The following is a 27,461-nucleotide window of genomic DNA, read 5'->3' on the forward strand; positions in this document are numbered from 1 at the left end:
GATGGGAGCTGTCTTAATGCACAGGCACGGGGTTTGCTAGTAGTTATAGCCCCTGTCTACCAGCCAGGGGCAGACAGAGGGAGGGGCTGAAGCTCAAGCTACCTACCCATTTGCCCCCTGCCTTTGGTCTTCTGGGTTAGGGGCCAAGCTGCTCTGGGCAACTAGAGCTGTTTGGTGACAGCACTTTAGTTAGTGATGTTACCTCCTGAGTCTGGTGAGGAGTCTGCTGATGAAGAGTTACCGTCCTTCTCAGTGTTGTTGTGGGGTTTTGTTCCTCTATGTCTGCTTTCATGGGTATTGTTATGGGAGATGGGGAAAGGGCAACTCGGGCATTGATAGAGGGGTACTGTTTCAACTCCAAAGTTGGCACTTTATAAAGGCCTAGAGTTGTGCTTCCTAACCTTGGTTGCACACTGGAATGACCTGGGAAGCCTTCAGAAATTACCAGTGTCCTAGCCCCACCCTGGTCAATTGCACAAGCCTCTCTGGGGTCAAGTCCAAGCATTAGTAGCTTCAGAGTTCCTCCAGCTGACTCCAGTGTGCACCCAGGGCTGAGAACCCTTAACCCAGAGCAGAGAGCAATGGAGTGGTTTACGTTCACTCAAGTTCTGGTACTGGGTGACCTTGGTCAAGTCTTTTCATCTCTTTATGTCTCAGTTTCCCCCATTATAAAATGAGAATGGTAATGCTTGCCCCTGCTCTGACCACAAGTTAATGAGGTTGGAACCACCAAAAGATTCGTGACTTCAAGACCAGCAGTGCAGGGCCCTTTGAGGCTCTGGGGTGACAGCCAGACTCATTCATTCATTCACAGGTACCCAGGACACCACAGGTCTGTGGGAGCTGCCTGCTCCAGGCTCCGTACTAGGGATGAGATACAAAGGCATCAAAGGTGCTGGGTAGCCACTACTTTCGAAGTCCGTGGCTAAACCCAGGGGACTCTTTGAGAGACGCTGCCCTGACTCAGACTCCAGGGTGGGAGACAAACAACAGGACCGCATGTGCTGGCAAAGCACAGTTGTACACAGGTAGACATTTCAGTGGGAAGAGTGGAGAGGCAGGAGGCCTTAGGGGTCGGCACGAGACCCATGAGATCTATGGGCATGAGTGGACTTCCAGGGGACAGTCTGACAACTGGCTTAGTGGAAAGTTCAGACTGGGAGAGTGACTAAGAGCTGGGGCTCTGATGTACTACTTTTTCCATTTAAAAACGCCATTAAAAGGGTTGGGGAGGGCCCACCTTGTGGCATAGTGGGTAAGTTCGCACGCTCCACTTGGGCAGCCCAGGGTTCATGGGTTCAGATCTTGGGCACAGACCTATGCACTGCTCATCAAGCCATGCTGTGGTGGCGTCCCACGTGCAAAATAGAGGAAGATTGGCACAGATGTTAGCTCAGGGCCAATCTTCCTCACCAAAGCAAAAGAAAAACAAACAAACAGGGTAGGGGAGCTTGGTCTACAGTTGGGTTCAAATCCCAGCTCTGCCGTTGCCACCTAGCAATGGGCAAGTTGGGTAACTTCTCTAAGCTCAGATTTACCACCTATACACTGGGGCAATAATAGGATCTGCCTCATAGGCTATTATGATGATTAAATGAGATGTTACAATGAAGATGCTTGGCCCCGTGTCTAGTTCACAGATAGTAGCTGCTGCAGCTGCTGTTGTTTTACATACACACACACACACATACACACACCCACACACACACAAACACACACACACATACACACACACACACTTTAAGTTGATGAAACTCTGACAGTTATAAGCTGTGACCCAGGCTCATCAGAAGCTGGAACTGGGGGCCGGCCTGGTGGTGCAGCGATTAAGTGCGCACGTTCCGCTTTGGTGACCTGGGGTTCACTGTTTCGGATCCCGGGTGTGGACATGGCACCGCTTGGCAAGCCATGCTGTGGTAGGCATCCCACATATAAAGTGGAGGAAGATGGGCATGGATGTTAGCTCAAGGCCAGTCTTCCTCAGCAAAAAGACGAGGATCGGGAGCAGATGTTAGCTCAGGGCTAATCTTCCTCAAATAAAAAGAAGCTGGAACTGGAGGGACTTCTCTTGGAGGTCCTCTCATCCAGCCCCTATTTGCCAGCAAAGGAGGCTGAGGCCTCCTCTGCCCTTTTAAATTTCTAGATGGCACTCTGCTCACACACAAGGGACAGACATTAACCAAGTCGTCTCTGAAGACCTTCCACCTCTGGAGATTCTGAGATTCTGGCACTGAGGAAGATGCTCAGCCAAAATAAGCAGGGGGAGGGGACTGGACTGTCGGAACGCCCTGGGTCACGTTCTGCAACCTGCTCCCTCCCAGACCCAGAATCTTTGTGTCATCTTTGAGCTTTGCCTTTCCACTGCCCTGATAACCCACCACTTAGTAGTACTATTTACCTTGACAATGTCTCTTGTGCCAATTCTGTATTTGTCAGCTATTGCTGCTTAACAAATATCCACAGAAATCTCAGTGACAGACAACAATAAGCTTATGTTTAGATTTGTGTCTGCAACTTGGCCAGAGGGCCAACTGGTCTAGGCTAGACTTGAGGGGGGGCCCTGCTCCACGTGACTCTCCTCCTCCCCCTGGGACCATCGGGCCTGCCCAGAGATAGTCTTCTCATGATGATGAAAGAATCATAAAAGAGTAAGCATAAAATATTTAAGACCTCTTAAGGCCAGCATCAGCACCAGCACCATCTCACTTCTGCCTCATTCTGTTGGCCAAAGCAAGTCATCTGGCCAAATCTAAAGACAAGGGGTAGGGGAAATATATTTCCGATCATCATCTAACCTACCACAGATTCTTATCTCTCAGTTTCCAGAGAGTTCAGGTTTTTATTTCATTCTGCCTGCACTTTAGTGGTGGCCTCCTGCCTGGTCTCCACACCTGTGCCATATTAACCTTCTAAAGAGCACAAGTATGACCAGGGCATTTCATGACCCACCCCCCCCCCCTCCGGCATTCATGCTCCAGCCACAGGCCCCCAATCCCCGTCCTCATGGAACACATGGGGTTTACCAGTTGCCCAGGACCGGCCCTTAAACAGCAGGCACTGCAGCAGAGTGGGGGTGTCCCTTCCTCCCTGGCGAGGCTGACGCGGTCTCTTGTGCCTCCGCAGAAGGACTTCACGGTGCGGGAGGAGCTTCAGCAGCAGGACGTGGAGCGCTGGCTGGGCTTCATCACCTTCCTGTGTGAGGTGTTTGGCACCATGCGCAGCAGCACGGGCGAGCCCTTCCGCGTGCTCGTCTGCCCCATCTACACCTGCCTCAGGGAGGTAAGAGACCCGCGCCGCCTGCCCCCGGCCAGCCCGAGCATCAGCGGGCCTTCGGCGATCAAAGGTCCTCACAGATGCACCGAGAAAGCCACACGGGGGTACCGCTTACAAACTCATCAGTCCTTTGGTCAAGAGAAACGTAATTCCCCTATGCTTCTGTTGACTCGAGCCAGGTGTTTATTTATCAAGTTTATATAAAGGGAAACGGCCCCCAAAAAGAAAGTGTTATTAACTCAGACTGCAGGGATTCATAATCCAGACCACTGCCTGCAAAGGGGGCCTACAGTGAGTGTTATTTGAATGAGTGGACCTTTGGACTGGATTGGCTTACCATGGGATTATTTATTTGAAAAAAATATTTGCTTCTAAGTTTTATCTGGAAAAGAAAGAAATAAGAATAACCAAAAAGCTTTTGGGAAGCACAAAGTTATAATGCCCTCCCAGGTATTCTAACCCGCTGTAGACGGTCGCTCGGGCTGAGCTTGGAATAGAATTGGAAGGGGCACACGGGAAGCTGGGAGCTCGTTCGGGGGCCTTTGGTGTCCTCCAGTGAGAGGTTGGTGGCTCGGAACACAGACGTGGGTGGGGGAGGGGCTGTTTGCATTCCAGTTATATTTTTGAGTTAGACCCAATAGGACCTGCTGACATGATATGAGAGAAAGAGGAAGGGATGTGGGTTCCTGGTTTACCAGGCTGCTGGCACCATTTTCTGGGATGATAAAGGCTGGAAGAGAAACAGAGTGGGGACGAAAACCAGGAGTCCGTTTTTTGTGTTTGGTGACCTGTTGGTCGTCCCCCGGGAGCTGTGCCGCGGTAGAAGTGTCTGAAAATCAAGAAGAGGTCAGCCCTGGGGACACGGCATTGAGTGTTGTGTGAAGCGTCAGTGAGTATCTGGTGCTCAAGGCTGGGGACTGGATGGGGTCACCCAGGGAGAGGGTGTAGATAGAAGAGAGGATTGGAGCCAGCCGGAGGCAGACGAGGAGCGGCCGGCCGGGAGGGAGGAGGCAAGCCAGGAGGTCAGAGAAGGCTCCAGGAGAGCTCGAGAATCACCACAGCGCTCCTTCAACGGAACGGGAGCTGGGCCAGCCCCACTTCTCCTGTGCCTCCTGTCCCGCCCTCAGCAGCTGGCCCCAGGACGGAGGGAGGAGCAGCCTCTGGGGAATCAATAGGACCAGGACAGAGAAGTGGCCTGGGTTTGGGAACAAGGAGGTCAGGAGCCTGTGGTGTCAGTGGAGTGAGCACGGCAGCCACCTTGGGCCGCACTGAGGAGTCGGTGGACACGAGGACATGGGTGTGGACAAGTCTTTGGAGAAGTGTTTCTGTGAGAGGCAGCGGGGAAGGGGGACCTGTGGGGTCAGGGGACATTTTTGTGTTTTTGAAAGAAAGAAGGTAATAGAGCGATTTCAGAGACGGGAGGGGGTCTTTGTAAATGTTTTCGAAGCACCCATTTATAGGAAAACGGCGAATTTGTTCGAGACCACGTGAATGCTCATGAAACAGAGCATACAGGCCTCTCTTGGGCGCTTTGTGAACCCATGATTCTCTGCCACCCCACGTAGCAAACATATTCTTAACAAGAGCGACTTGTTTCTTGGATTCAGACAATGGCCTCTCCCAACTTTATTTCACGTTCAAATGTCTTAAGCTCAGAAGCAGCACCAAGAAGGGCCATAGTTCTGCCATTTGCATCCTTTTGGGATGATGCGGAGGCTGGGAACTGGCCCGGATGGCCTCTTGGGGTCCTTCCATCCCTGCCTGAGTTGCCCTGGGCCCCTGACATCCCAGCTTGAGGCAGGGAGCAGCACTGTTTCAGGGCAGTGACCTGGATTGCCCTGACATGTTCCCTCTGTGTGATCTGGGCCCCTCCTGGTGCCGCCGTCACCTGCTCCCCGGAGCAGGAAGAGGGCTACAGCCGAGCGCTGGCCTGGCTGCGGGGACACTTCTAACACCAACCGAGGTGGTGCGAACTTTCTGGTGTGAGATCCGGAAGATGCCAGGCGGTCTGCAGAGACCAGAAACAGGGAGCCTGTCCTAATGCACGCTTGCTTGATGCCTTAATCTTTCCCGGACAGTGTCACACACACAGCCCCCCGCCGTGCTCATGGTAAACCCGAGGAGTAAATAAATCATCAGTGGCTTTCACCATTTTGTAAAAGGGGAAACCGGAGCCCCATGTTCCAAGCTATATGCTTGAAGCCACATAGTGAGACGATTCAAAAGCATCGGCCCTCGGGCCAGGCTGCTGCCTCGGTTCAAATCCTGCCTCTGCCGTGTTTTACCTGTGCCATCTGGGGGAGAGTTCACCTGCTCTGAGCCTCGGTTCCTCCTCTGTAAAGGGGGGGGCATGCTGCTTACTCCGCAAGGATTTAGGGAGAAGGACGTGGCCTGGAGAGAGAGCTGAGCACACTAGGGCAACGAGGTCGGAATGTGGAAGAAAATGCCCCTGGGACTGGTTCTAGGGCAGGGCAGCTCTCAGACGAGACGGCTGGGCGTCCTCCAGTCTGACTTAGGGCCTGGGCACGCGCCCAACCTTAGAGGGAGCTTGGGGGCTGAGTTCCTGCCCAGGGACACACAGTTGGTCCATGCCGGAGCTGGCCTGGAGCTCCTGAACTCCTGATCCCAGTCTGTTTCCAATAGAGAACTCGGCTTCCCCAAAACAGAGCCTTAAGAAAGATGCGGACATAAAGCGGTGCCCTTTGGACAGACTACCTTTCCCAGCTCCCTGGACAGTCTTAATTCTTAGAGCCAGTTGCTCCCTCCCCTACCTCACCCCACACACTCACACCGAGGCCTGACTGACATCCCCAAAGCAGATGGAGCCTTCTCCAGGAAGTTTCTGGAAGCCGAAGACAGTGCTGCTGCCTCCCTGCATGCTGGAAAGGTTTAGGCTTTTCCCCTGGGGCCATGCAGATGGCTGACCCCAGATCTCCAGGGCCTACTCCTCCCTGGGGTCCTCCCAATTCCCAGAACCACCCCCCAGGCCTGCATTTTCAGCTGCCCTCTCTAGACACGTCCCAGTCATGCCTCAAGCCCATCCAACAAGATGTGGCCGGAGCTGCACCCCGGAGCCCTCCTGCTCAGCCCAGGTCTTCACCGGGGCCCAGACCCACCCTTCCTGCCTCCCTGCAGCCAGGCAGCAGCCCCGGAACTCACCTGATGGCCTTGGCTCCCAGTCATGGGCCACCCACCCCATCCTCTGCTTCTCCACCGCTCTCCCATGGCTTCCCCACTCCTCTTTCCTCTATGCCCCTGAGTCAGATACAAACCCACAGGCCATCTTGGTGTGAACAGTCTCATTAGAACAAGCCTAAGGGTAAAATACACAATCCTTACAGCCTGGCCCCAGTCTTGGGTCCTCATGCTCAAGGAGGCCACCTTCACTGGACCCAGGGCTCACTCAGCCCCTGGGCGGGTCCCTTCAGGCTGGAGGACCCCCAGCTTGCTGAAAGCCACCCTGCCCTGGGCATCCCCTGTCCCCTGGACATTTCTGCCACACTCTGACCTAGTTGAATTAAGTGTTCTCTCGGTTAACCAGGCTTGATACTTCGGACTCCATCCTTGGAGTCTGCCTCTTCCTGGCGCTAACGCCTCCTCCCAAGCCCAGCTGAAGTCACCTCCTCCAGGAAGCTCCCCTACCCCCGCCCCTGCCCCCAGCCCAGCACACTGGCAGCTCCCTCCTGAGCGAGGCAGGGCACTCCATCCTTACAGCTCCATCCTTTTCACGTCACCTGACAGTGGTATTTAATAATGATAATAGCACATCGCACCACATGCAAGGCATTGTCCAAAGCACATCGTGCATTCTTTTCTCTTTTAACTCAGACAACACCCTGAAGATTTGCATCCCCATTTTCCAGAGAACAGAGGGGTCAGGCAGCTTTGCTCAGGGCCACACAGCCTGTGGGCAACAGACTCAATATTGGAATCCAGGTCTGACCGCTGGAGTCGCTGCTCCTAACCATCCTGCTTCACTGCCCTGAAGGCAGAGCCACGGCTATTCTTGTTCCATTCTCTGTTCGTAACTCACTGCCAGCTGCACAACAGAAACCAAGTAGATCTTTGTGGAACTGATTCTGCTTTTGCCATAAATAACATGTACCACTCAGAGATCCTTCTTCGAGCGATGGAGTAGAATAATATTTAGTGAGCCCTTTTATTGTTTAAGAACACATGGGGGCCGGCCCAGTGGCGCAGCAGTTAAGTTCACATGTTCCACTTCTCAGTGGCCCAGGGTTTGCCGGTTCAGCTCCCAGGTAGGGACGTGGCACCACTTGGCTAAAGCTATGCTGTGGTAGGCGTCCCACATATAAAGTAGAGGAAGATGGGCATGGATGTTAGCTCAGGGCCAGTCTTCCTCAGCAAAAAGAGTAGGATTGGCAGCAGATGTTAGCTCAGGGCTAATCTTCCTCAAAAAAAAAAACCAGCGCAGGTGGTTTCTGCCAAGATGGTTTTCAAAGTGACTGAAGAGAGTTACTGATGACCCGAAGCTGTGTGAGTCTCCTTGCTCTCCTGTTTACACCTCTTATGTGCCTCATGAACTCTTTTTAATTCTTTACTATTTTTTAAATTTTATTGTGCTGAGAACACTTAACGTGAGATCTACCCTCATAACAGATTTTTAATTGTACATAAAGTATTGTCTCCAGGCACATTGTTGTACAGCACATCTCCAGAATTTACTCATCCAGCATAACTGAAATTTTGTACCCGGTGACTGGCAACTCCCCCCCCTCCCCCCCCCGACAACCATCATTCTATTCTTTGCTTCTATGAGTTTGACTATTTTAGATTCCTCATATAAGTGGAAATATGCTTATTTGTCCTTCTGTGACTGGCTTATTTCACTTAGCGTAATATCTTCCAGGCTCATCCATGTTGTAACATGTTGCAGAATTTTCTTTCTCTTTAAGGCTGAATAGTATTCCCTTGTATGTATATACCACATTTTTACATCTATTCATCTGTCAATGGACATTGAGTTATTTCCACATTTGGCTACTGTGAACAGCACTGAAATGAACATGGGAATGCTAATATCTCTTTGAGATCTTGACTTCAATTCTTTTGGATAAATACCCAGAACTGGGATTGCTGGATAATGTGGTAGTTCTATTTTTAATTTTGAGGAACCTCTCTACTGTTTTCCATACAGCTGTACCATTTTGCATTCCCACCAACAGTGCACGAGAGTTCTAATTTCTCCACATCCTCACCAACACTTTTTGTCTTCGGGGTGTTTTTTTTAATAATAGATATCCTAACAGGTGTGAGGTGGTTTTGATTTGCATTTCCCTGAGGATTAGTCACATTGAGCATCTTTTTATATACCTATTGGCCATTTGTGTGTCTTCTTTGGGAAAATGTCCACTCAAGTCCTTAGCCCTTTTTTTTTTTTAAGATTGGCACCTGAGCTAACAATTGTTACCAATCTTCTTTTTTTTTTTTTCCTGCTTTTTCTTCCCAAATCCCTCCAGTACATAGTTGTATATTTTAGTTGTGGGTCCTTCTAGTTGTGGCATGTGGGACACCGCCTCAACATGGCCTGATGAGCAGTGCCATGTCCACATCCAGGATCCGAATCGGTGAAGCCCCAGGCCGCCAAATCGGAGTGCACGAACTTAACCACTCAACCACGGAGCCAACCTCCATTTTTTTTTTAAAGATTTTATTTTTCCTTTTTCTCCCCAAAGCCTCCCAGTACATAGTTGTATATTTTTTTTAATTGTGGGTCCTTCTAGTTATGGCTTTGATGAGCGGTACCATGTCCACGCCCAGGATCCGAACTGGCGAAACCCTGGGCCACAGAAGAGGAGCGCACGAACTTAGCCACTAGGCCACGGGGCCAGCCCCCTTAGTCCATTTTTTAAACCCAGTTATTAGTTTTCTTGCTCTTGAGTTGTAGGAGTTCCTTATATATTTTGAAAATTAATTCCTTATCAGATTATGGTTTGCAAATATTTTCTTCCATTCTCTGGGTTGCCTTTTCACTCTACTGATTGTTTCCTTTGCTGCAGAGAAGCTTTTTGTTTGATATAGTCCTACTTGTCTATTTTTGCTTTTGTGCTTTTGGTGTTATATCCATGAAATCACTGCCAAGACCAATTTCATGAAGCTTTTCCCTTATTTTTTTTTTAGGAGTTAGTTTCAGGTCTTATGTTTTAGTAATTTTTTCTTTTTCTTTTTCTTTTTTTTGCTGAGGAAGATTAGCCCTGAGCTAACATCTATGCCAATCTTCTTCCACTTTTTTATATGTGGGACACCACCTCAGCATGGCTGATGAGTGGTGTAGGTCCATAACCAGGATCCAAACCCATGAACCTGGGCCACCAATAGGGATCGTGCTGAACTTAACCAGTATACGCCATGGGGACGGCCCCATGTTTTAGTCTTTAATTCATTTTGAGTTGACTTTTGTATATGGTGTAAGATAAGGGTCCAGTTTCATTCTTTTGCATGTGGATATCCAGTTTTCCCAACACCATTTGTTGAAGAGACTATCCTTTCCCCATTATGTTTTCTTGGCACCTTTGTTGAAGATTAGTTGACCATATATGCATGGATTTATTTCTGGGCTCTCAATTCGGTCCCATCCATTTATATGTCTGTTTTAATTTCTGTAGCTTTGTAATATATTTTGAAATCAGGCTGTGTGATGCCTCCCGATTTGTTCTTTTTCAAATTGTTTCAAACTTGTTTTGGCTATTTGAAGCCTTTTGTGGTTCCATATGAATTTTAGGATTGTTTTTTTCTATTTCTGCAAATAATGCCATTGGAATTTTGCTAGGGGTCTCGTCGAATCTGTGGGTCACTTGGGGTAGTAGTGACATTTTAACAATGGTAAGTCTTCCAGTCCAAGATCAGGAACAAGACAAGGGCGCCCACTCTCACCACTCCTCCTCAATGTGGTGCTGGAAGTCCCAGCCAGAGCAATTAGGCAAGAAAAAGAAAAACAAGGCATCCAAAGAGGAAAGGAAGAAGTAAAATTGTCTCTGCAGATAGCTTGATCTTCTATAGAGTAAACCCTAAAGACTCCACACACACACCAAACTGTTAGAACTAATAAATGAATTCAGTAAAGTTGCAGGACGCAAAATCAACATGCAAAAATCAATTGCATTTCTATCCACTGATAGCAAACTATCTGAGAAGGAAATTAGGAAAACGACCCCATTGATGATAGCATCCGAAAGAATAAAACAGTTAGGAATAAACTTAACTGAGGAAAAGACTTGTACACTTTCATCAATATTTTGCAATGTTCAGAAATGAAAGAAGACACAAGCAAATGGAAAGACCTCCCTCGAGCTCTTTTTTAATAGCATTCTAAGGACCCCATCATCCTGCCAAAGTCCTCAGCCAAACTGTGACTGCGAGGGTTCCACACACAGGAGGAGTATAATTAGTGTCTGTGGCCTGAGCTGAGGGTGTCGTCATCCCCTACCTCAGCAGGAGCCGACCTGCCAGGCTTCAGGTCTGGCTCGCCCAGCACCATCCTCCTCCCCTCCCCCCCCACCTTTTCCTGACCCTACAACACCCTCTGCCCCCTCCGCTCCTCTGTCACCTCCGTGACCCAGTGGTGATTTTGCTAGACTCCTCCAGGTTACCACTGAATGCTTCTCTCTGGGCCCCTGACTTCAAGAGCTCTGTCAAAAATTCCTCTGGTGGGGGATGCAGGAGTGGCTTTTAACCCCTTACACCTGTTTCCTCTGAGCAGACTTTCCCATGCACCCTGGGCATGTTTCTCTCCACTCCTTCTTATCCTTTCTCTCTCCAGTGCAATCCTCCCAGCCCATCTCTACCAGTGATTCCCATCTTTCTGCCCTCTTCCGAGTTGGGCAGCCATAGCCAGAGGTCAGGAGTAGAGGCAAGGAGGAAGGGAGGGGGGGGTGCCACTGTCAGGAACCTCTCATCCCTCTGCACGCCAGCTCTGACCCTCAGCAACCTCTCCCTCTGATTGGCTCCCTTGCTCTCCTCGCCACCCCCCCCACCCCCAGACCCCAGAAACCCCTTCCAAAGGGAGGAGGCAGGTGCCTCTGAGGGGTGTCTCCAAGGGGCGCCCCCCAGGGATGCAACTGGCTGGGCTCCTCGGGAGGAGAACACAGAGGGCAGCAGTAGGGCTTCTCAGGAAATGAAATCGCTTGGCCAACAATGAGAGAGCCACTTTTTTAACTTTTTGCGTGAGCGTGCATTCAATTGCTCACATTGTTTTGGCTCCGGGGGAATTCTGACCTCGGAAAAGGCTGCGATGAAGTGAGTGTGGGTGGAGATCCTCTGCTATTTCACAGGGCTAAGAGAGTCAAGCCGAGGTACCTTTCCAGTGGGACCATGCCTCCCTCCCCGAGAGCAGGAGACGGGGCTGGGTTCAGCTGCCCGGCTGGGGCCAGGGCAGGGCCCACGGTGGCCAGAAGATGCTGAGGTCGGCTGTGCCTGGGGTACCGATGGGCCCTAATGGGGAACAGAGTTTTGAAATCATCCTCCCTGTAGCCCAGGGCTCAACCCTGCACCTTGGGAAGCTTTTACAAAAGCGCAAATTCTCAGACCCCTCCTTCAACCAATTAAAGCAAACTTTCTGGGGATGGGGTTTGAAGGGCAAAAAACAAGATTTAAGCTCTCCATGTGACTCCACTGGGCCGTGGAGGTTAGGAGACACGAGCAGTTGCACCTCAGGTGCAGTCAGTGAGCGGCCACTGAGGAGCAGAGAGCGCTCAGGGAGGGCACAGCTGGAGGAGCCACAGGGACCTGAGTTTGAATCCCACCTCTGCCACTAACTAGCTGTGGGGCTTTAATCTACGTCATTAATCTTTCTGAACCTCAGTTTTCTATCTGTAACATGGGGCTAATGGGGATAAGGCTCACCGTGTGGGTTTGTTTCAAGGCTTAACATAAGTGAGAAGTTCATGTAAAGCAAGCAGTGTGTGTCAGCCCCTCAAGGAGCTGGCATGTTGTGTATCTCTGTCGAAAGCAAACCGTATTCCAGCCACCGCTCAAGAGAAGCATCAGGTCACAGACAGGCCCAGAAAGTAAGGTCCGTTCTCCTGCCTGGGCACCAAGGCTCCCCAACCAAACACAGCCCCCTTTCCTGGAGAGCATTTCGTGAGTCTGTGATGGCCCCAGCCACGCTGTCCTACTGTGTTTCCGCAGAAGGCCTCTCGCATCCCTCCTGCCTTGAGCACTACGTCCTCCTCCTCTGCCCACCTTCAAGGCCAGGCTCACTTCCCACGGCATCCCGCCCTGAGCCACTCCTCCCAGAACACCCTATAGAACGAGCATCCGCACAGGGCTGCCATGCCTGCTCTCTGCACACGTCCTCTGCCAGGTGGTTGTATTAATGCCTTGTGACCTCTTCTTAGTGGCTTTGAAATCATTTCAACCTTTCCTTGGTACCTGGAGGGTAGGCTGGGTCTCACCTCTCACGTCACCCTGAATGCATTTTACTTGGGACTCTACGTTCATTCATCAGCAGTGACTCGGTTTAAGACGATGCTGCTCTCTTACTGAACTGTAGAGTTTCCTAGTTGCACCAGAAGGAGGGAGTATAAATGGTGACCCTCCCCCAAAAGGCGTACCATCCACTTATCTACCGCATCCACAGGAATTCAGCGGCCATGAACATTTACGATGGGTTGTGCAAATACAGAGGTGCGGCTGTTTAGGAGTGTGGGCAGCTACTGGGGGCAAAGGGAAGGGGGAGCTAGAGCTTAAGGGGAAGCAGGCTTCAGACAGGTATTGGTGGAAAAGGAGAAAGGCCTCCAGGAAGAAAAGTTTGAGTGGAGGTGTGGAGGCCAGAATGTGCATGGCCATCTGTGTCCGCGTGGTAGAGGGCCCGATGGGTGAATTATGGGCGCATACCGGCTGCCAGCACAGGCATTCTGGCAGACACGGGATGATACTGAGAACCTCTGAAAGTTCTTAAACCAGAGAGCAACACGATGGAAAGCGTAATGGAGAGTTTGTTTATTCATTCAACAAACACTGAGAAAAATGCTACTTCTTTATTGAGCTGAAAAGTCCCCTAGACACGTTTCCTGATAGAAATGTGCTGAGATTACAAAGTCAAATAAATCTGGGTGCTCCCTGGCCTGAGGGACCCGAAGGTAGCTCAGTGCATGATGGAAAGAGCATCGCTCAAAATAAGGTGAGAGTGGGAAGCGGGAAGGTGGAAGCCCAGACGGTAGATGAAACAGGGAGATCTGCCTGGTAAGGGCATCTTAGCAGAGAACATTCCTTGACTCCTGCCGCCTTTAAATTTGTTCTTACTGTAACAGTCAATCAAAAAGACTAAGTGGGAAGTGAAGGGCTGTAACGAAGCTTGAAAATTCAGGAGAACCTTTCTCCATGAACAGTTTATTCCAGCCCTAATCTTAGGCACAGACTCCGCCTGGAATGATCCTCTGAGAATGTCGCCTTCCCACGGACAGGTACACAGCCCCTGGGCACTGGTTCGGCCAAGCGTTCCTCCAGGTCCAGCAGCTGCTGCTATGAATACCCCAGCTTAAGCAACCATTCCTGTAGCCTCCGCCAAATAACTCCGCACGGTTTTGTCCCCTCCAGAGCTGTTGTCCCCCTCTTCCCCTTGGCAGCCAAGTCACTCTGGGGTGTGATGCCCCTGACCTGTTCAGACAGGTCCCCCCAAACACCCAAACACGAACACATTGATGCACCCCCATCTGAAGCTTCGGGATCTTGGACCTCCTCAAGAAAACCTGGAGTCTCCCTTCCACGCGGACTCCCAGACCCTCCCCCAACCCCCACCCTTTAACTGTGCTGCTTCCTTAGCCAGACTCTGCAAACTGAAATGTGAAATTTGAAGCCAGTGTTCCCCTTAGCAACCATGGTAACACAGGATCTGATAGAGAGCCTGGAGTTATAAAAATACCAGCTTCCACCAGACACTGGTTTCCAAAGGGAGACCAGTCTCCACGCCAGAACCGTTTTTAAACAGTCTTAAAACTCGAGAGATTTCCAAGCCCATCTCAGCATGGCTTCAGGAAGACATCTCTTCAATTCCCTTTTGGAAGGCGGTGGTGGTTGCAAGCTTTGGGTGCTTTCTCTAAAATTTAGAGATTCAGAGAGGACGTGGCTCTCTGCGAATTAGGTAGCCATATAAAGGATATATAGGCGGGAACAGTTTTTCTTAAACATCAAATATGCGGCATTTTTCAAAAGTTAGACTGAAGTGCGGCCAGTCTTTTCAGTTTCCTCCCAGGGAGTCTTCAGCGCCATCAATCCTAATTATAGAGGGGGTATGATTTGATCTATCTCCCTTTCATTGAAAACAGTTTTCATTAACATACCCATTTTCTAGCAGGAATTCTACGTTTAAGGCCTCGGGTGGGGAGGTGAGAGGTACAGTTGTCTAAACTTTTCTGCTCAGGACCAAAAACAAAAGTCCTGCATCCCTTTCCCCCCGGCATCTCTTCCCCTCCCCCACGCACGCCCCCTCGGCCGGCCCGGAGACGGAGCTCTAACTCTCCCTCCTTATCCCAGCGCCGCCTGCAGGGGGCGCCTGGCTTGGCGGGGCGGGGTGGGGGGCTCTTCCAGGAGGCAGGGGGCCTCCCCCGCCCCAGCCTCCAGACCCGCCTCCGCAGCTGGGGCAGACTCTCCCTCCCCGCCTCCCCGCTCCTCGCTCTCCTCCTCCTTCCTCGTATCTCCTGGGGCCATGCCTTGTAATTTTGAAAAATATTCCAACTCAGTAATTAATGTCTGAACTTCGAGAGGCCCCTGCGTTCTGCGGAGTCGCGCTGAAGGCGGGCGGGGACTGGGAGGAGCTGAAGGCTTTGGCGGGGAGGGGCCCGGATGCGATTTTTTTCTACGCTGGCGACGGACGGTAGAGCATAAATTGTTTCTTGCTGGTGTTGTGTGTACAAGATACAGACACACACATATATATACACACACGCACGTGCATCCGTCTAGATTTTTAAGTGCTTTGGGTTTCAAAACAAAAAAGTAGGATGCCCTCCCCCACCTCCCCTTCTCCTCCGCCCAGTGGCGGTTTCCCAGTAGGCTGATGTCAGAGTCTGCTCAGCCAATTTGGGAGCACGACGGGAGACAGGCCGGGGCACTTTCCGTGTGTGTAGGTCCGGGTGGAGGGATTGGCTGGGAGAGAGAGGGAGTGACCTATATATTTAGAAGATAAGAACCCAGGCTCTGTGGGGGTGAAAAATGGCCACCAGTAACTTCAGATAACCCAGAAGTCAAAAAAACAAAGTTTGCCTGTTTCCCACCCACAGGGAGGATGTAAGTGGTCCCACTGAAGCCTGGCCTGGCCTGGACCCCTCAGCGCCTCCCACCAAACGCCTCCCCGTGATTTGCCCATCCTCCCATCGCAGCCTTCATGCCCCCCTCGGGTACCTTCCGCTCAACAATTTGGGTGCCAAGCTCTGGGCCGGCGGCTGGGGCCTGGGCCTGGGCCTGAGCATGCTGTGCGTGGTCCCTGTCCCACAGAGCCACTGTCTGCTTGGAAGAAGAAGTGGAAAAAACCAAGCGCCCTGTGCTGGGAGCTGGTGCATTTTACACACAGCTCTCTCCAGGACCCACAATGATTTTCTTCTTTAACCTGCTCCACCTCTTGGGACCATTTAAATTCAGCAGTTGATGCCACTCCACTCGACGCTGTCCTAAGGTTTCAGCAGCACTTGTCGGCCCAGGCCAGACAAGATCAGGAACCACCTTTCCTCATCATGTCTCCCCACCTCCAGACCTAGCTAGAACCCAGTTCCTTCCTGATGGCTCCGTTATCAACTGCAGCCAGCAACCATCAATAGGTAGCAGTTGGCCTGGGCCAGCCCCTATGAGAAGAAACTGCTGGGATCAGCCTTTCTTGTAGCTGGAAGAGAAGGGTCGGGGGGAAGAAGGCGGACTCCAGAGCCAGACAGACTCCAACAGCTCACCCTGTCTAGCTCTCAGTTCCTTGTCGGGATGAGGGTTAAACCACATTCATAGATTTGCTAATTACAAGTTGACTTCCTCCCTTCCCTGTAGCAGGACACACAAAACAAAGACATGAAAACAAAAGATATGGAGGCTGGCCAGGTGGCGCAGGGGTTAAGTTTTCGTGCCCCACTTGGGTGGCCCAAGGTTCACAGGTTCAGATCCCGGGCGTGGATCTACATACCGCTCATCAAGCCATGCTGTGGCAGCATCCCACATACAAAATAGAGGAAGCTTGGCACAGATGTTAGCTCAGGGATGATCTTTCTCAAGCAAAAAGAGGAGGATTAGCAACAGATGTTAGCTCAAGGCCAATCTTGCTCACCAAAAAAAATAAATAAATAAAAATAAATAAGTAAAACAAAAGATGTGGAATAAAGGGAGCAGTGAGCAGCATATTTATATCAGATAAAATGAAGTGCGTCTTCGTGAGAACGAATATGAAGGAACACAGTAAAAGACGTCTCAGGGCCTTTACCATTGTCATTCCTCCTGGAAGAACGCCCTCTTCAGTTGTCCTTACAGGATGTCACTTCCTCACAGGGCCCTCCCTGACCATACCCCTGCAGCCTGCTTTCTTTTTCTGCATAGCCCTCGCTCGTTTCTGGCTTTCACAGAGAATTTTCTTCGTTGATCTGCTTGTTTTCCGTCTCCTTCACTAGAGTGGAAACTCTCTGAAGGCAGGGCATGTGTCTCTTCTCTTCGTGGCCTTTGCCCCCAGGCTCAGAACAGTAGTACCAGGCATAATGGGTGCTCAATAATCCCTGTTGAATACATTAATGAACTAGAACATCTCCACTGAGCAGAGCAGGAAACTGTAGTCGCCCTTCTAGAGTTAATCTGGGAAGACTTCTTGGAGGAGATAAATCCAGAATCCTTAAAGAGGCAGGTGAGCGAGCAGGTGGTGCTCACTGGTAGTGGCCCCTGGAGATGAGCTCGGAATGGGAGAGGAAAGAGAAGCACTCCCCCCAAATCAAACTCAAAGGAAGCAGTTTGTGTTCCCAGAATGAATGAACCCGCGCAGAAGCTGCTGTCAGCCAGTGGAGCCGCCTGTGTTCTGTCCCCACATTTCACTCTCGCCGAGGGATCTTTTCTCAACTTCAGTCTGCAAACGTTGTATGGGATTTAATTCATCTCTCCAGAGTCAAAATCCCAAGAGCCACAAGCATGACGAGAAGTCAGGGCGGGCTTCTGGGACAGCTTCGTGGATCAAGAGCCGTGGGGAAGGGGTTACGCAGGGGCCACCGAGTGAGCACCTGCTGTGTACCATGCCGGCCTTCAGCTGGGCCTGGAGATGTGACACAGTAGTAGGGCCTTCCTCTCCTGCCTCCCCCTTGAGGAGGAGAAGGAGTCAGGAGGATGCACGGAGCACAAGAGGGGGCTGTGAGGGTCAGGAGCAGGTGGGAGCACGGCACAGGCAGTGGGAGAATGGAGCGGGTGGGAGAGGACGCCACAGTCCCAGACGCTGAGGACAACTCTTAGCCCTTCACAGTCTCAGCACAATCCCAGCTGTGGAGCATCATGTCCAGTACAATATAACATGAGCCACTGTGTCATTGTACATCTTCTAGTAGCTGCATTTTTTAAAACGGACAGGTGAAATTAATTTTAATATCTTTTATGTTATCCGGTATATCCGAAGAAGTATCATTTCAACATGTAGTCAACATTAAAAAGCATCAATGATGTTTTTTACATTCTTTTTTTTGTACAAAGTCTTTGAAGTCCGGTGTGTATTTTATACTTAAAGCACCTCTCCATTCAGCCTAGGCACATTTCACGTGCTCAAGACCACATGTGGCTGGTGGCCACTGTACTGGACAGCATAAGTCTGGAAGCTAGCTTCTGGAATCTTCAGGCTTTTGAAACAGTTCTGGATCCCAAAAGTGTCTGGATCCTCAATATCTCAAAAGTTTTTTTTTTTTTTTTTTTGAGGAAGGGTAGCCCTGAGCTAACATCTGCCAATCCTCCTCTTTTTGCTGAGGAAGACTGGCCCTGAGCTAACATCTGTGCCCATCTTCCTCTACTTTATACGTGGGACGCCTACCACAGCATGGCTTGCCAAGCGGTGCCATGTCCGCACCAGGCATCCGAACCAGTGAACTCCGGGCCACTCAAGCGGAACATGTGCACTTAACCACTGCGCCACCGGGCTGGCCCCTCAAAAGTATTTTTTATAGCTTCTCTCTCTGAGCACCCAGAAGCAAAGGAAAGTGGTTTGAGGTGAGACCACAGCCAGTGGGCTAGTGCTGGTTGGTTGGCTGGAGCTCCCTGGTAGGGTCTGCAAAAGAGAATCCTTTTGACCCCAAAATGAAGAAAGATGGAGAGAGTGAAAGGAGGGGCAGAAAAGGTGAGAGAAGGAAAGCAGAGAAAGGGGGACAGAAAGGCAGTGGGTGGCAGGAATGACAGACTGCATGACAGAGCTCAGAACAGCGTCCACAGACCGAGGGGGGCCAGCCCTGGGAGGGCAGACAGCTGCCAGCTCCTCCTGACAATGGCCAAACAGAAATCGCGGCCCAGGACGTGGAAGGCACAATTAGCTCATTCTTTCATTGCCCTTCTGATTACACTGTTGTTCTCAGGACTGCCATTTCTGTAATTAAGACCTTGTCCCTTACTCAGAGGTATTGAAACATAAAAGTATTTGCTGAATCTGGTTTCCCAGGGTTAAAAGCCAGACTTAGGAAACGCAAACACACTTGTGGAAATGCAAACACACATTCCCTGACTAATTATCCTTTAATTAAGGCCGAAGCCCTGCTTAAAACAATTAGCTCTGGGAATTAAACGGTAGGGACAACTCCTCTTTTTGCTAATTGTTCTCCCCTGATAGCCAGGATGCGGCTGGCCAGTCACCGGGGAAGAGAGGATGGTAGGGAATGAATTAGTCTGCTGCTTTTGGTCTGGGCTGGACTGCATTCTGCTTGGTTTGGAAATGTTAGTCAGAGGAGAGTTTGAGGTGTGGGGAAGAGCAAGGAGGATGTGGTTTGGGCAAGGGGAGTCGAGAGGCTGCCCCAGGCTTGGACGCCGGCCATGGGAAGTCTCAGAAGCTGCTGCTGGCCACACTGAGGTGGCTTGCCTGGCTGGAGCTGAGGGCGTGGGCCAAGGATTAGCTGACTGGAAAGCAATTAGAAGAGGTGGGGCTGGCTGGGAAAATACCTGGAATCCCAGGGCCAGAGTTGAGACTTGCTTGGGTAACGCTGCAGGCGGGAGGCCTCGTGGGCTCCGGGAGTGGAGGTACCCACTGGTGAGGGTGGCTACCACTGGCCCACTGGCCACAAGCCTTTCTTCCCTCTCGCTGTGCAGGAGAAGTGGATTCTAGGGTGTGGCAGTGGGGGGCGAGGCCCTCTGGGAAAGAGGCCCTTTTCCTGATTACCATTTCCTCTCTCCAGATGCCTCCTCCACCGGCCGTTTACCTGCTCCCCCGTCTCCACCCCTCCACAGACTCCCAGGACTTTCCTAAGGCCTGCGGTGCCATCAGATCACCTCCCCCTTTCTTAGGTAGGAGGGATGTGTATGTAGGGTGTTCCCCTTCCAGGGACTTTGGAAGGAGAGCTTGGAAGAGAAAAATGTGTGCCCCAAAGGAACAAAAGATGCTCTGGGGTTTGGGAGGGGTAGGGGAAGTGACTGACCCCTCCCATGAACGAACTCTCCAGAAAATACCCACACGCCGGAAGCTTGCAGAGGGTCCCTGGAGCCTGCCGTCTGGGGCAGCTTCTCTGGGGCAGCTTCTCAGTCGACAGCTCCTGCTCTGGAAGTGCAATTTGGGTTTTCATACAGGCAGATTGTCAGAGGGGCCTTCCAGACAGCCCTCAGAGCGACTGTGTAAAGGATTCCGAGGGCTGATCCAGCACAGATTAGGACTCCCACAGACTCCAAAAGCCCCTGACAGCTCCCTTTTTTTTCCCCAGAAGGAATCCTAGCTCAAATACGGCCCTCCTCGCTTCTCCCCTCCCCTCCCCTCTCCTCTCCCCTCCCCTCCTCTCCTTCACACTCTCCATGGATCAGAGGTTAGCAAACTTCTATACAGGGCCAGATAGTATCTATTTGAGCTTTGCAGGCCAAGAGGCAGGATGGAGTTTAACCACACCCCTGTGACTTGCCCTGCCCTGAGCAGCAGTGCGCAGCCACGAGAACAGTTTCTGCAGAAGCTCCTCAGCTCTGCCTTCGTGCTGGGAAAGCAGCCGCAGACGAGATGTAAATGAACGAGAGTGACTGTGTGCCAACAAAACCTTATTTATGGACCCTGAAATTTGAATTTTATATCACTTTTGTGTGTCACAGAATATTATGCTGCTTTTGATTTTTTTTTCCCCCCAGCTATTTAAAAATGTAAAAACTATTCTTAGCTCACGGGCCGTAAAAAGCAGACTGTGGACCAGATTTGGCCGGTGGGCTGTCGTGTACCGACCCCAATCTAGGTCTGTGGTTCTCCACTGGGAAATTACCCTCCAGGTGATGTGGATGCGTATTAAATCGAGAGTCCCTGTCATAAAGGGGAATTTGCCATTTCTCAGGTGGTGCTGATGCTGCCTGTAGGAGGACCACACGCTGAGCAGCTCTGAATCTAGTCTGACTCCCACCCCCATGTTACAGATGACAAAACCGAGCCCCAGAGGTGACAGAGCTCTGTCGTGTGAACCCAGGGAGTGGCCTGTCTGTCCCAGGATGCAGAGCTGAGTGGTTTTCTATCTCTAGCCACCTTCAGAGATCTGCCCTGCCAGCTCACACTGCCTGAGGCGCTAGCTGAGACACAGGAAATGTGTGTGTGTCCCCTGCAGCCCCAAAGTGGCAGGGCTCCGGTGAGTCATTTCCCATGAGTGGAGACGGTGCGCACTGAGGCATCCCCATGCTGTCAGTCAGCTCTCTCTTGACCACCCTGCTGTGTGCATTAGAGAAACTCCCTGCCAGCTTCGGGGACCCACAGGACGGGGACAAGGGGGGAGCTGAAGGTCCCCTCCGTGAAAAGGGAAATGGAAAGAATGAGGACTTGCACGTCACACTTATGTGATTTTGAATCCCGTGCCGTTGGTCCTAGCTGGGACCTGAAGCAAGTTACTTAACCTCTTTGAGCCTCAGTTTTTCCATCAGTAAAATGGGGAAACAGCTCCTACCTCTGCAAGGTTGCCATAAGGATTAGCGATCACATCTGTCAAGTGTCCAGCACATAGTGCAGAACTTTTGTGCTATCTTTATTGGTCACCCTGGCATTATGCCTTAACCACAGAGCCACCCGGCCACAGCCTGGATAGCCACAGAAACAGGCTATCTGATCCTCCTGGCAACACATGAAACCATGACTGTGTGGCTGTCCCTGTGGAAGCAGGCACTGTCTCACACTCCCGTGACATTCCCATTGGTGATTTGGGTTAGGGTGTGTAAGGCCTATGTCACAGCTTTGTACCTGGAGCCTTTGGATGGTCTTTGGGGTCTGGGAACCCACTGAAACCGTATGGCGATGTCTGTGAACCTGTGTAGATGTGCATTTTTCTGGGAGAGGTGCCAGCGTTTTCATCAGACCCTCAAAGGGTTCCACATTCCCCCAAAACGTAAAGGACACGTATCTATAAACACAATGTAGAAGGGAGCATTGGACTTTTGGGACAGATTCCCGGATTTGGACGTCAGCTCGCTGACCCTGGTTTATGGCCTTGGGCCCATTGCACAACACTTCATTCAGATCTGTACTGCCATTTCCTCCGCCCTAAAAACTGTAACTAGCGTACCTGTCCCGCCGATCCAGAGTCAGATGACGTCCTATGAAGGAAAACCCAGAGGAGGGCAGCCAAGCACAGGGGAGCTCTCAAAACTGCCACCAAGTGAGCAAGGGGCCTTGCGGGGGGCCACCCCGCACGGTCAGTGTGTTTGCTTCCAATTTAAATACCTGGAGGTTTTAAAACAGGCAAAACGAAGCTCTGGTGATAAGTAGGATTGTGGTGACCCTAGAGGAGGGTCAGTGAAAAGAAGGGGCACAAGAGAACTGTGGGGGTGCAGCCCACCTTCTAGTTCTTGGTCAGGACGTTGGTCGCACGCCTCTATTCCCTTTGTGAAGGGTCACCTCACTAAATGCTTAGGATTTGTGCACGTTCTTGCGTGCATGATACACCAATGAAAAGTCTTCTCAAAAAAATGTTCCACTGAAAAAAGTAGAAATCCAGTATAAAATCACCTCCTTGGGGATTTTTCTATATAATTTTCCAATGAAGTTAGCACACAGCTCGAAGAAAGAGTAACTTATATATAAACACAAATAATAGAGTAAGATTTTAAAATAATCTGAACGCCAGATTTAAGTATCTTTCTTCTTAACCCAAACTGCCAAGTGTGCTTACATAACTTTTGCTTTCTTTAATTATCTCATGGTGCCCACGGGCTGTCTCGGGCCTCTCACGCCCGTGATGGACCTGCCTTGGTCTGGCCTATTTTGAGTGGCCTGTCTGCCAGGGCGGTGGCTCTGCTGAGCACACTGGTTCAGGAGCGCTGTCTCCCCTGTGGGTTTCTCCTCTCTCCCGCATCACATGCTTCCCTCTCTCTAGCCGTCTCTTCTTATCAGCCCAGCAAACCCATCTGAGGAGGGGAGACCTTCTGACCCCACATTCCCCACCAGGAACCACCCCATTCTCTTTTCTCTTTAGAGCCAGAATTTTCCAAAGAATCGTCTCTCACAAGCTCTCTCTCTGGGTTGCTCCTGCCCCACCAGGCCAAGCATGGTCCCTGTCGAGACCACCCTATTACCAAACCCAGCGGCCGGCTCAGCCCTCGGTGCCGCCACTGTAGTGAGAAAGCAGCCATAGATGATATGCAAGCCAATGACGGCGACTGTGTGCCAACAAAACTTTATTTGTGGACACTTAAATTTGAATTTCATGCAATTTTTGTGTCACAAAATATTGTTCTTTTGATTCTTTTTCAACTGTTTAAAAATGCAGAAAACATTCTTAGCTCGCTGGCCGGCACAAAAGCAGGCCAAGGGCAGGGCTGGAGGTTATCAATCCCTGATCTTGATCCGTGGTTCTCAACTGGGGACAGTTTTGTTACCCAGGGGGCATTTGACAGTGTCTGGAGACGTTTTTGGTTGTCATGACTACTGGCATCCAGCGTGGGGGGTGGGGTGGTGAAGCCAGGAATACTGCTCACTGTCCTCCATGCACAGGCAGCCCCACAGCAAAGAATTGTGTGGCCCCAAATGTCAGCCATGCCGAGGCTGAGAATCCTGGTGTGGGCCATCTCATCTGGTCTCACGGCTTTAAGTACCACCTGCGCCAAGGGCTCTCAAATGCGTCTCCAGCCAGGACCACTCCTCGGGCCTCCAGACTGAAACGGCCATAAGCTGTTCATCGGTCCAGCGAGCCTCTGTCATGGTACAGGAAACCACTGTCCACCCATTTTGCTCTGGCCAGAAACTAGGGGACTAGCCTTGATTCCCCCCTTTTCCCCACCCCACCCCTCACATCCAATCTGCCTGCAAATCCTGTAGCTTTGACCCCCCCAAATATGCTGCTCGTCTGCCCTCTCCAGGGCCACCTTCCCTCTCTTCTGTCATGCGCATCACTTTGGGCTTGGGCTGGTCCTCGCCCTCCTCTTTGCTCTACTTTGCTTCATCCCAGATGAAACGCCTGCTGGGAGGCAGATGTGCCCCCACCAGGAAGTCACAGGAGGTGCTTCTAATGTTCCTTTCCAATGCTCCTTTCCAGTTGGGTGTGCTGGGCTGCCCAGAGGTTGAGTGAGACTCTGGGCTTGGCTCTCACCTGGAGAGTGTCTCACCTGGGTGCTCATACAGGCAGGCAGGCACTCTCATAAATGCTAGGAGAAAATATAAAGAAATAAGATTGGTCTTTGTATGTTCCCCTGAAACTAGTCTCCTTTCTAGTCACAATTCATATAAAGCACGTAGATAGATAATATGTCTCTGCGTGAGTGTATAGCCATGCTGACACAGGCGGGTTCCAGAGATAGGTGTTTCTCCAGAGTTGAGCATAGGAGCCTTCGCTGTGACACTGTGTTCACCTTTCAAGCTATCTCCAAAACTTCATCTGGTGGTCCCTTAACCAGAAGCATGGAGACCTCCATGTCCTTTGGGATTTACTGAAGCCAGGTGGTAAGCCAGGAGTGGTGCCCCAGGCGCAGGGGTCACAGGCAGATTCCCAGGGCAGCAGCAGCCCCCAAACATGACCTGCACAAACTCTAGATTCACATCTCCAGGTCTGTGGGCATCCATCTGACACCTCCCCCAGACCCCCAGACCCCTAAAATTCTGAGTGTCTGGATGGACCTATCTCCTGCTCCCTAAACCTGCTTCTCCTCCAAGAGAAGGTGCCACTGTCCTCCTGGCTGTGGCAGCTAAAGACCTGAGACCATCCCTGACTCTCTCATCACCAGCCCCCACCTGGCCAGTCCCCAGGGTCTGTGGGCAGCAGCTCTGATGCAGTTCTTGGGTTGGCCACCATTTTTCTCCCTCTCCACGCTCATCCAGCCCAAGGTCACCTTTCACCTGAATTATCCCACCAGCCTTCTGTCCGGGCCCAGCCCCCTCCTCACTCTCATCCTCCCCTTGCTCCCCTCTCTCTGTATACTCCAGGTTCACAGGACTCTCCAGGATAACCTTTCTCACAGTCTGGAATGTTCTTCCCTCCCTCCTTCTCCTGATCCCACCCTCTCCCTAGGTCAACCTTAAAGGGTCGGCTGAAAGCTCTCTCCCCCCAGGAAGGTTTCCCTGAGCCTCCTCTCCCCGCACAGGTGACAGTGGTCCCTTCTGTCAGCCACCCCGCAGCGCCCTCAGTTCTGTGCGACAGGCAGCTGCTTGGTGAGAAGAGCTGCCACTGATGGAGCTGCGCTTGCTGTGCCAGACACTATTCTAAAGATGTCACGTAGATTATCTCATTTAATCCTACTTTCCAGATGAGGAAACAGACACGGAGAGGTTGCCTGTGCACCATGATTAGTGGGTGACGGAGTCGGAACCGGCTCACTTTACAGCCTCGGTTCCCATGACTGACCTCCTTGTGCAATGTCTGTGTTTGCTACTAGACCAGCAGATCTGCGAGAACAGGATTTGTGCCTCCTTGTTGAATGAATGAATGAATGAAAAAGTTGTTGTTACTCTCCCTTCAGAGCCCCTAGAGGAAGAGTCCTCCAGGCTTCTGTGTTGCTGGGGGTGCTACCTCCCAGGGAACCCTTCTGAGCGGCTTTGCCACAGCCAGCAAAATCCAGTGTGCGGGTCTTCTGAGAGGGCCAGCTGGGCGCAAAGTCCTGTGTGAGGAAAACCTGGTTTCTGTGGACCCTACACTAGACCTAGAACTCGGTAGAACCAAATAGTTGCCCTCAGGCTGTGAGTCGAGAGCCTTCTGGCTATGGGAGTTAGAGGAGGAGGTCAGGGAAGGCTTCTTGGAGGAGAAGGGTCTTGCAGTCCATCTGCAGGGATCTGGGAAAGGGAGCCAAGGTGAGAGATGGCCGGCGGAGACAATGAGGAGCAGAAGCCCGAGGCAGATGAGGACAAGACAGGTTCAGAGGCCTGTGAACAGATGGGTTTGGCTGGACCTGAGGTCTGGGAAGGGGAGGGAGAGGGATGCAGGGCCCCAAGGGGTGGAAGTGGGCCAGCGAGCGCATGAGCACCAGGCTAAGTAAGCACTTTATCCCCTCGCTGCCTGGTCGGTTGAACCCGGTAAGAATGCACGGGTAATGCAGAATATTGACTTGCATGCTCACCCATCTGAAAAGATCATCTCAGTTTTGAAAAAGAGTCACCCCATTATGAAAATTTATATTCTGCTAAGGGTGAGAAGCCAAACTTCCAGGTGCCAGTTGAATTTTCTTATCTCCAACCTTAGACTTGGCAGAGAGTATTTAGCGAACCCCTTTTGCGGCCCCAGGCAGCCCCAGGCCCTTTTCTCAGCCCGGGACTGTCTGCCTCTCTATTGGGTGGCTGCTGCTCGGCATACAAATGCTAATTATGCCTTTAGCACAGCCCTATTATTCTCTGCTTCATCGTCCCAGGCCCAGCTGTCCCTGCCCAGTTGGTCCTCACTTCTGCCTTGCACCCAAACCCACCACAGGAGCAGCTGAGTTCTCACCCACAGGACAGCCCTCCAGCCCAGCTTCCACGGGGAGGCCTCGAACTCCACACCCCTCACCCCACCCCAGGAGGGCTGGCACCTCTGTCTGGTAATAGGGCAACTGCAGGCATTTATTCTTCTTGAACACGGCACACCAAGATTATCATGCAGAGGAGGACATGGTTTAAGCAAAGGTTTCTTCAGAATCCACGCTCAGTGGACGAGGAAGCGGCCAGAGTGCCCCTTCTGCAGCTCCTCAAGGCCCCTCCCCCACTCAGGTACCCTCTGAAGTCTGAGATTGGTGGGAGGGACGCCGGGTTAGCTTGGCATACCTCAAAGAACCTTCTAAGAAGCTGCTTCCCAGGCTCAAGGACAGGCGGGTTGGCACAGCCCTGTAGATAACCATGTGCCCCGATCCGTGAGCAGGTGGGGGCCCGTGGGCTGGAATGCAGCCCCTGGGCTCTGTGCACAGTGGGGCCCTTCCTCTGTGGCACTGTCCTCCTTGGTTCCCGCTGAGCCTGCAGAGAAATCAGCGTGCCAGCCTTCTTTGTAATTCTATTTCTTTGGCTTCATGAAAACAAGCCTCTTGCACCCCTAGGAGGCATCCTGTCTGTCCGAGCTGCCCACCATACCCTCATGTCTGAAACACGTGAGAGAGCAGGAAGGTGGTGGGTGTGAGGGGGACGCCTCGTCCAGGGACTTGGGTGGCTGGACAGCGGCTCGGCCGCCCAGGACAGCTTACCCAGAGGAAGAAAGGATTGTTTCGCAAGCGAGGCCCGGCGCTCTGGGCTGGCCCGCCGGCCCCTGGCATGTGGCTGGGCCTGTTAGGAAATCAAGGAGACGCTCTGTCTGCTTTCCAGCAGGCGCCACTTCTCTCTTTCCACTGCTTTGCTCAATTCACGGGCGCTGGCTCCAGGGCCAGGCTGGCGGTGGGCGGGCAGGCTGGCCCCCTCTGCCACAGGCTTGGTGCCCGGGAAGCGCCCACTCTCACCTCAGCTAGTGTTGTCACAAGGGTCCCTGGGCCAGGGCTGCAGAACCACGCTGATAAGACCAGCCAGCTATTGGTGGCCCTCTCCAGTGAGTGAGACGGCAGGGTGACCCTCAGGGAAGGATTCCAGACTGTTTCCTTCTCAGTGAGCGCCACCGCCCTTATCTCTTTTCCTGCCAGGCGGGGACTCCTCACTAGTCACACACAAA

The 27,461-nt window shown here is 51.7% G+C and overlaps 1 protein-coding gene across 41 annotated transcripts in view; it reads left to right on the forward strand.

Annotated features, from left to right (window-relative positions):
• Positions 1–27,461, forward strand: part of CTIF (cap binding complex dependent translation initiation factor) — a 296,979-nt gene that overhangs the window by 250,358 nt on the left and 19,160 nt on the right. For 35 of the 41 annotated variants that reach the window (XR_011421048.1, XR_011421049.1, XR_011421050.1 and 32 more), the window contains one exon: positions 3,124–3,279. The exons of the other annotated variants lie outside the window; for them this stretch is intronic. Coding sequence is in view for 26 of the 35 variants with exons in the window: in XM_023647782.2 (XP_023503550.1) it covers positions 3,124–3,279 (156 nt within the window). In the remaining 9 variants the exon portion in view is untranslated. The remainder of the gene's footprint in view (positions 1–3,123; positions 3,280–27,461) is intronic. 41 annotated transcript variants of the gene reach the window in all.

Source organism: Equus caballus, chromosome 8, assembly GCF_041296265.1.
Source record: "Equus caballus isolate H_3958 breed thoroughbred chromosome 8, TB-T2T, whole genome shotgun sequence".
In the NCBI taxonomy this organism is placed as follows: Eukaryota; Metazoa; Chordata; class Mammalia; order Perissodactyla; family Equidae; genus Equus; species Equus caballus.